At 43.5% G+C, this 10204-nt stretch overlaps 1 protein-coding gene across 1 annotated transcript in view; it reads right to left on the bottom strand.

The window, feature by feature from the left end:
• LOC123246846 (ras GTPase-activating protein 4-like) overlaps positions 1-9839 on the bottom strand; it is a 92161-nt gene extending 82322 nt beyond the window's left edge. Inside the window, exon 1 of the mRNA XM_044675631.1 lies at positions 9772-9839. Coding sequence (XP_044531566.1) covers positions 9772-9839 — 68 coding nt within the window. The remainder of the gene's footprint in view (positions 1-9771) is intronic.
• Between the last annotated feature and the right edge of the window lie 365 nt (positions 9840-10204).

Here is a 10204-nt window from a genome sequence, read left to right as displayed (position 1 = left end):
CCTGAAACATCCTTTAATCTTTTCTCATCAGGCTGTTCACTCCTTTAATCAGAAGAGTTGTTTTGAGGTTTTCTGCAATCTCCTTATGATTTTCCTTTTTTTTTTTTAATATTGCTAGCTTTACTAAGGTCTTATCATTCTACTAAATTATTCATTTAAAAGTGGTGACTAAGTAGGAGATTTGGGGGAATTTAGAGAGTATCCCTTTCATTCTGGCACTGAATTCCTGGGTTCTGAAATTGAATCATTTAAAAATAAATCAGTCAATGATCAATACAATAGTCAATGAATCAAAAGTGTTCAGTGAATATGTACCATATCTTAGACACTGTATAGGCTAAAAATAAATGTAAGTCATGGTATCTAATCTAAAAGAAGTCAGAGTTGGAAAGCAGTGGTAAGATGGTGAAGTAGAAGAAAAACAGAAAGAAACACAGGGAGCAATCCACATACCAAAAACAAAAACAAAACAAAGAAAAATTAAACCCAAAATTCTCCAAACAAATTTAGAAAATGCACTGGCTTGAATCCTGATGGAGAAATATAATAAAAAGTGTCAGTGAGTCATTTTTCCAGGCCAGGTCAGTCAACATAGGGAGACAAAAGGTCTCTGAATATCTTGAATGGGATCTGGACAAGAGAGTGTTACAGAATGTACTCTGGTGTAGGGAGAAATAATGCACCAGGGTGAGAAGAGGTCTAGGACCCATAATAAAGCATATCACAGGATATGTGTATTGATCCAACAGGCAGTTTTTTCTCTCACTATCCAGTTGCATTTCATATATCCATGGGTGACTGTACAGATGACCTGTGCCTAGGGGTGGCAAATCTTTATGAGGAGCAGTCAACGGTCCTAGCAGTTGTGTGTCTCAGACCTCAACATCAGACAGTGGTCTTTATTCTAGCCCATTCTGAACCCTACAGAGGAACAATCAGAGCAGAAAACACACAGCTAAAGGAAAACTTAAAGTTCTTTCATTCTGAACCATCAATTTTCCACTTTATAGTAGTTTAATCCAATAGCAGTCCATGATTGCTCATACTCAAATCCCATTCAGGAAGTGGCAGAACTAAGAACAAGGAGGAATAATTTAATATTTTCTGGAATACCTGATGACTATCATCATGATTGAAATATAAGCAAACAAGCAAACAAACAAACAAACAAACAAACAAAAAAACTAGAGTCTAGGCATTATCAAAACTGGCCAAATTTCTTAGAACCATAGAGGAAAGTGGAAATAGAAAGAATCCACTAGTTGCCTCCTGTAAAAAACCCCAAAGAAAATTTTCAAGATAATTAGAGCCAAAAATCAGACATTCCAGAAGGAAAACATATTGCAAGGAAGAAAGAATTTAGATAATGAGGAACCACAGTCAGGATCACATATGATTAAGTAGTCACCACTCTAGAGGAATATAGAGACAGAAAGCTTTGAATATGATATTTTATAAGACAAAGAAATATATGTTTATAACTAAGAACAACTTGCAAAGCAAAATCTATTGGGTGGAATGGGGAATTGAAACTTAATGAAATAGAGAACTTATAAGCATATCTGACTTTTTAAAAAATGACCAGAGCCTTATAAAAAAATGAAATTCAAACTTATAAATTAAAGGAAACATAAAAATAAAATATAGCTAAACAATCATATGAAGAAAAGACAAATGTAATATATTTATATTAAAATATGTGATAATGATATATTTTTCTCCTATCTAAACTCTATCATTACCAGGGGTCAAAGACTGAATCTAATTAGAGCAAAGACCTGGAAGTAGTTCTGTTATTTCCTGATCACTTTAAAAGAAAGTGAATTTAGGGAAAATTAACTTGAATCTCTAATTATAATTAGGTATACTAATGGAAGCCTATAGAAAAAAGGAGGAAGGGTAGTGGCTGGCACTTGAACCTCACTCTCATTTGAACAGGTCAAATGACAAAAGGATATATATTCACTTAAAGGCACACAGTGTTGGTTACAGAAATAGTGAAATAGGAGAGAAAAGAAAGTAGGAATTAAAGGTAGGACAGATTAAGGGAGAGATTAGTCCAAAGTAAAATAAACTAAGGATATTTAAAATATTTATAATGCTTTTTGAGGTGGCAAAGAATGGAAATGTGGGAAGTACTCATAATTTGGAGAATGAATAAACAAGTTAAGAAGATCTATAAAGGTGATCAAATGTTATTTAGCTATAAAAATTGATAAAGAGGATGGTTGCAGAGAAATCTAGGAAGATTAGTAAAATTTGATATACAATGAAGGAAACATAACTAGGAGGACAACTTATACAATAATAACAATATCACAGAGAATAACTCAGAAAATCTGCAAAAGTCTGAGTAGCTTTATGATAAGTTATGATTCCAGAGAACTAACAATAAAACATGCTACAGATGTCTCATAAAGAATAAATACAAATAAATAAATGTATAAATCCATCTGTATATGTAATATGTATATAATAAATATATAATATTTGAGTAAATATTATGAACATAATATCAATACATAGCTATGTTGCTTCAGTTATCTGTAAGACCATGACGAAGCACATAAACTTGCTCAGCTTCAGTTTCTTCATTTGTAAAATGGGAATCACAGCAGCACCTAACTTACAGTGTTTTCTTGAAGGTCAAATGAAATAATGTTATGTAAAGCATTTTTCAAATCTTAAAATACTATAAAATGGTAGAGCAATCATCAGAAACAAACATTTCAATGTCTTGTGAAAATGCATTTAAATATACTTACACATTTATATAAGAAACTATAAACTGTTACATAGTTTAAAAATATAAATATATATGTATTTATCTACTATATCATATGTAATTATATAACATATAATTATTTATATACTATAACATATGTAATTATATAATAGTTATTTATATATATCCTTCACATTGTGCTCAATTAAACTAGAATGCTAGTTTTTCTCTTTCTTCATCACCACCTCTCCTGCTTTCATTAATAATCATAGGCCAATCTTCTCTTCTTGAATAAACCCTTACCTCTTCTCCATTATCTAGAATGTTTGTCTTTCATCTCAGTTGCCACCTCCTAGATGAAGCCTTCCTTCCTTCCTTCATCCCTTCCTCCCTTCTTCTCTTCCTCCCTTCCTTCCCTCATTCCTTCCTTCCTTCTCTCCCTTCCTTCATTCCTTCCTTCCCTTCTTCCTTCTCTTCCTTCCTTTCTTCTTTCCTTCTTTCCTCCCTTCCTCCCTTCCTTCATCCCTTCCTCCCTCCCTCCCTTCCTCCCTTCCTTCCTTCCTTCAACCCTTCCCTCCTTCCTTCCTTGTGTTTCTTCTGTGTATGTGTTTCTCCACTGCATGTCCAATGGCTATATCTGGCCCCTCGTGTACTTCTCTCTGCCTATTCCTTAGGCGTGTCAACTCTTCCCACTGAAAACGCCTGTATTTGTGAGAGAAGAAATGCTTTTTTGCTACTTTGCTCACCACACTATTTTGTTGAATGCTGTGAAGATACAGTATTGGGTCCTTTGACTAAAACGAGTAAACGGATTGGTGGAAGACTCCAGAAGGTAGAGACCCCCCAGAGTCCCTTGAAAATGGATGGGACCCACCGTACATCCTGGAGGGAGGGCAGATGTGACAGAGGCAACAATAACATGTATGAATTCATGTAAAAAAAACAACAACACAGAAAAGCCATTTTTAGAGAGTCAACATATACTGGTGTTTGGGAGTAAAAAATGAGGTGGTGCAAGGGGGGAGGAAGATCAGCCCTCCCGCTTGTGGGAGAGTAAACGTGTGTGTGTGTGTGTGTGTGTGTGTGTGTGTGTGTTGTACATTTCAGAGTAAATCTGCCTTTGAAAAAGCTGTAAAACAAGCAAAATTTACAGACACCCACAAACAGCGAGAACTTCCTGGTGGCGCCATTTTCATTTGTTCCTTTTTCTTATTTCTGCTTATTTGTGCCTGGGCGCACACGTGAATCTTTGGAAGCAGCTTGGAAGCAGCCAGGTTCACTGGATCTGGCCAACCCCATCAGGGTCTTTCGGACACCTCTTTGTCTTCTTTTCACGGGCAATCCAGCTCCTCCAGCAGCATTTCACCGCTGAGCGCCTCCTTAGAATGGCGGAAAGAGTGCCGGAGGTGGAGAAGGTGGACGTAAAACCCAGCCGCGCTACTCGGCGCCCGAATGACCTTGGAAAAAGCACTTAGTGTCTCTGGGTCTCAGTTTTCTCATCTGTGAAATGAGAGATCGGACCAGACAACTTCTGGGGTTCATTCAAGCTCTAAATTTACGGTGGCTTTGAGGCCCGTCGCCTTATAAGGTCTTACGCCAGACAGTCCTCCCTCTCTTACCTCTGAACTCTGCAATTGGTTTTCTGGGAAGTTAGAGCGTATGTCAAGTTAGGACCAACACGCCTCTTCCTAGTTTCACTGGACCTTAAGATGGCATGGTCAGGGGGACAGTTAGGTGGCTCGGTGGACAGAGAGCCAGATGTGGAGATGAGAGGTTCAAATTTGACCTCAGACGTTTCCTAACTGTGTGATCCTGGGCAAGTCATTTAACCCAGATGGCCTAGCACTTATCATTCTTCTGTCCTAGAGTCAATACATAGTATTAATTCTTTTTTTTTTTAACCCTTAACTTTTGTGTATTGGTTCCTTGGTGAAAGAGTAGTAAGGGTGAGCAATGGGGGTCAAGTGACTTGCTCAGGGTCACACAGCTGGGAAGTGTCTGAGGCCAGATTTGAACCTAGGACCTCCCGTCTCTAGGCCTGGCTCTCAATCCACTGAGCTACCCAGCTGCCCTACATAGTATTAATTCTAAGATGGAAGGAAAGGGTTAAAAAAAAGAAGATGGTATCATTAGTTTCTTCAGGTTCTAGGCATGTCTCCCTCCTCAAACAGTTCCTTTTTATTGGTCAGAATCAAGTCCAAGACAGCCATGCCACATTTCACTTTTTTCATATTCTGAAAGATGAAATTCTCTACAGAGCAAGTCAAGAATTTATGAGCTGTTCTGTTAGCAGAGAAGCTTCTCAATACATTTTAGAGATATGAAGTCCCCTATCATAACTCTACCTCTATGCCAGCTTTGTGGTGTGTCAGGAGCTCATCATCCATTTCCTCCCCCTGCCTTGGTGGTCTATAGTATACAGCACCATAACATATTTTTTTCCTTATCCAAATACTCTCTACCATACTCTCATCCTCAGAGTTTTAGATTTCCAGGCAGCTTAATAAAGATTCTTTTTTTTAATACTATATATTGTTTCCAAGGCCAAAGGCCTGGAATCCACCCTTCCCCAAAGGGCCCCCAGCATCCTTCCAGAGTCCCTCTTTTCCCTCTTAGCATAAAGATAAGCGGCTGCCAAGGGCTCGCTCCCAATCCACCCAGGCTGGACCTCTTCTATTAGCATCAGCTCCCGGCAACCCCCTGGAAACCTTTAGGAGTGGTTCCTAGGAAATGATTAACCCGTTTCTTATCTCCACCCACATAACCAGATGCTTCCTTCTCTGGTAAATATTTACTGAGAAAAAGGGCATCCCTCCTCCAGCCCTCACTGCCAACACACACACACACACACACACACACACACACACACACACACACACAGACACACACACAGACACAAACACACACACACACACACAAACACACACACAGACACACAGACAGGCACACAGACACACAGACACACAGACACACACAGACACACAGACACACAGACACACAGACACACAGACAGGCACACAGACACAAACACAGACACACACACACACAGACACACAGACAGGCACACAGACACACAGACACACACAGACACACAAACACACAGACACACACAGAGACACAGATACACACACACAAACACAGACACACACACACGCACACAGACAGGCACACAGACAGGCACACACACACACACACACACACACACACATCCCTCCACAGCATCCTTTGCTCTTTCCCCTCCTGAGCCCCCCATCTCCTTGCTCTGTGTTGCTTTTTTCTCTGCTCCCATCTATGGGGTGGGACAGTGGAGCCTTTGGGGTCGTCTCTGCTCTCTTGCTTAGTCTTCCCCAGCCAGGAGCTACCAGGACAACAGGATGCAGGCTGGAAATCTTCCCCAGATCTTTTCTCTTTCCCTGAGAGTGACGGGAAGCAGAACACACCTGGTCAGTGCCCAGGCCAGTGACCCGGCCCCCTGCCAGCGTTCGGGCAGTCCTGGGGGAGCCCTTGGAGCCTGCCAGGATAACGTGCTCCTCCGATGGCCGAGGGCGGGAGATGGGAGAGCAGCTCCCCCAGCACGGGACAAAAACAACACTTAAAAATAAGAATAGTGTGTGTGTGTGTGTGTGTGTGTGTGTGTGTGTGTGTCTCTTTTCATGCATTTTGTCCCCAGTAACTCTATGAGGTAGGCAAGGCAAGGATTGTGGTGCCTCTTTTACAAATGAGGAAACTGAGGCAGAGAGAGGAGAAATGGCTCACTCAAGATCACAGAGATTTTAAGGAGCCAAAGCTGAGAAGCAAATACCTGACTCAGCCCAAAAAGCCTTTTCTGTCATATCTCACTGCCTCCGTGAGAACATCCTGCTAGTCTAAACAAAGAGCCTTGACCCACAAGATGAGATCTAATAGGAATAAATGTAAATTCCTGACTTTGGTTTTTAAAAAAATCAATGCATCATTAAGAATGGGGGAGACCTAGTGGCAGCTGGGTAGCTCAGTGGACTGAGAGCCAGGCCTAGAGACAGGAGGTCCTGGATTCAAATCTGTCCTCAGACACTTCTTAGCTTTGTGACCTTGGGCAAGTCACTTAACTTCAATTGCCTACCCTTATCACTTTTCTGCTTTGAAACCCATATTTGCAATGATTCTTTTTTTTCTTAAACCCTTACCTTCTGCCTTAGATTCTACCTACTGAGCCACCCAGCTACTCCTACTTGTCTCAATACTAAGACAAAAGGTGAGGGTTTAATAAGAAAAAAAAAAAAGAATGGGGGAGCCCTGCCTCTCCAGAAGTTCATGGGGGAAAGCTCTTTTTTTTTTTTTTTTAAACCCTTACCTTCCATCTTGGAGTCAATACTGTGTATTGGCTCCAAGGCAGAAGAGTGGTAAGGGCTAGGCAATAGGGGTCAAGTGACTTGCCCAGGGTCACACAGCTGGGAAGTGTCTGAGGCCGGATTTGAACCCAGGACCTCCCATCTCTAGTTTTGGCTCTCCATCCACTGAGCTACCCAGCTGCCCACCCCCACCTAGAACTCTTAGCATCATCCCCAAGCTTGCAATGAGAGAAGTTAAGTCAAGGGCCAAAGGAGAATAGTGTGTTCGGCTCAATTTCTGTTTTAAGAGAGGCGCCCCAAGTGGGTCCTCAGGATGGTGCCTGAGATGGGTAACAAAGAGCCCCAAAACCTTGTTCAAAAAAAGGAAGACATTGAAGGAATTGGGGGCTGTTTAGCCTGGACAAGATTGGCGAGGGGCATGGGGGCTGCCTTCAAATAGCCCAAGAGCCACCCTGTGAAAGAGAAAGTGGAGCCGACGTTCTAGGGGGTTCCAGAAGGCAGATTTGGATAGGAAGCTGCAAAGGCTGATATTTTTATCCATAGCTTTTATCCTTAGACTGCCTCGATTTCCCATCTACCCTTCCCACCGTCTCCTCCCAGAGAGCCAATTCGTAAAATAATAATAACAATAATAACATAGGCAGCTAGGGAGTGTGGGGGAGAGAGCGCTGAATCTGGAGTCAGGAAGACTCATCTTCCTGAGTTTGAATCTGGCCTCAGACACTCCCTAGCTGTGTGACCCTGGGCATGTCACCTCCCCCTGTTTGCCTCAGTTTCCCCATCTGTAAAATGAGCCGGGGAAGGAAATGGCAAACCACTCCAGGATCTCTGCCAAGGAAGCGTCAGACACCACTGAAAATCGACTGGACGTCAATAGGTGGCACTTTACCAACATCGTCTTATTGGATCCTCCTCACAGTGACTCTGGGAGGCAGATGCTATTTTTATCCCCCCTTTACAGATGAAGAAACTGAGGCAGGCAGAGGTGACTTGCCCAGAGTCACCTAGAGAGTCAGTGCCTGATGCTGGATGTCCAGCCCTCTGGTCACTTCACCACCGACTAAGGATTACAGGCCCATATGTCAAGAACTGGAAAGGACCTAAGAGGCAGTGGACAGAGCGCTGGGCCTGAACTCAGGAAGATCTGGTTTCAAAAGCAGCCTCAAACACCTACTAGCCATGTGGCCCTGGGCAAGTCCCTCCACCTCTATTCTCCTCGATTGTTCTCATCTTTAAAATGGGGGCGATAATAGCAGCCACTTCCCTGGGTTGTTGGGAGGATCAAATCGGGTACTCTTTATAAAATGCTTGGCACAGAAGCTGGAAAATAGTAGACTTCCTTTTCCTTCCCCCAAGCCCTCCTCTAGCAGAGCAGATAATGTACGCATGTAGAGTTCAATCTCCTTCTTCTACATATCAGGAAACTGAGTCAGCAGACATTAAATGATGGCAGATCATAGCTGTAGAACCGAAAGGGGACTCCGAGATCATCTACTCCAACTTCTAGTTTTACAGATGAGGAAACTGAGGATCAGGGAAGTCTTGGGGACTTTCCTGAGGTCCGACACATAGTCAGTGTTAAAGAAGGCAGCACTGGAACTCAAGTCCTCCAATTCCAGGGCGGGTTATTCTGTCCCCTGTGCCATGGTGCCCCTGGTAGAGTCTCCTGTCTTTAGAGAGGCTCCTCTTCTCTTCTAGCACCCTTTTAGAACGCCACACTCCCTAATCTCCTCTCCTGCCCCAATCTTGTAGGATTCATACAGCAGCCTCCGATGCTTTAGTGGGAAGCAGGCTAGCAGAGACTTTTCTCCTTCTATGATAAGGAGGACTTATAAGGGTAAGTACTGGAGAGAAGAGAGAAAACAGAACCAGAAAGAGAACTGGCTTGTTATTCCGTCATATCCAACTCTTCACGAGCCTGTGGACCAGAGTACGCCAACACTGTCCGTGCGGTTTTCTTGGCAAAGATAATGGAGCGGCTTGCCATTTCTTTCTTCAGAAGTTAAGTGACTTGCCCAGGGTCATACAGATAGAAAGTCTGTGAGGTTGGATTTGAACTCGGGTCTTCCTGACTCCAGTGCTCTATCCACTGAGCCACCCAGATGTCACTGAAGAGGCTGGAGAAGTCAAAAGGCTAAGCAGGTTTGTTCTCCAAAGGAAAGAACTTCCCTCCCCAGAAGCATGAGCCAGCCAGGCTGATTTCTACTACAAACAGAAGGTACTTAATCGGACTGTCAACTTTGAGCAGTGTGGTTTAGTAGAAAGAATTCTGGATTTGGAAACAGAGGGTCTGAGTTCAAATCTCTCCCTCTAATTACTACCTAGGTGACCTTATTCTCATTCCTGGATGCAGAAAGAAGGCATTAAGATGAAGCTGTGGGGAAGATTTCCCTTCTCTTCCTTCTTGGGCCTCAGTTTCTCCAATTATAACACCAGAAAAGTGAACTCTATGGCCAAAGGGCCCCTTCCCTGCCTCAGTCAATGATCATCTCAAACCCCTGGGCTCCAAGAGGTCTCTGTTTGTCCCACTTTCCCTCCCAAAGGGCTCACAGAGAAAAGCTCCCCATCGTCCACCCCAGCACCTCCCTCCCGTTCCCCTTCCCTCCTCCTGCACCCCGGAATGAGATCAGAGCATCGCTGATGGCCCTCTTCCATCAGAGGGTCTTTAGAAGGAAGGCTGCCCCCGGGGGGGAGGGGTGGCTCTGGAATCGAGACGTGACAGCAGACCCCAGGCTTGCCTCCACGCCCCAAACCACTTCTTCCGTTTCCGTGACACGAATCATCCTCGAAACAGGGCCGAGTTTTGTCCTTCTTCTCCCCCTCCAGCTTTCCGGAAAGCATCTCCCTTTGGGTCTGCCCTCGTGCCTTCCTCCTCCTCCTCCTCTGTCTCCTTCCCACAGTCATTAAAGCAGGGCGGAGGCCGTCTGGCCCGAGTAGGATTTGTTCCGGCCTTTGGGTCAGGCTGCTCTCTCGCCGGGGAATCGCTGCCCATTTGGGGCCTGCTTGGGTTGTCTTGAAAGGGAAGTTCCCAAAGGCTGCGGGATTAGAACCAGGAAAGAGCCAGGAAGGATTCTTAGATTCTTGCTTTAATTCGTTAAGCATTTCCCAAGCGGAGGCTCCGAGGCTCTCTCCTCTCCGGGTATGACAG

Source organism: Gracilinanus agilis, chromosome 4 (genome assembly GCF_016433145.1).
Source record: "Gracilinanus agilis isolate LMUSP501 chromosome 4, AgileGrace, whole genome shotgun sequence".
NCBI lineage: Eukaryota > Metazoa > Chordata > Mammalia > Didelphimorphia > Didelphidae > Gracilinanus > Gracilinanus agilis.
Note: the sequence above shows the minus strand (reverse complement) of the source record. Positions and strands in the feature narration are given on the sequence as shown.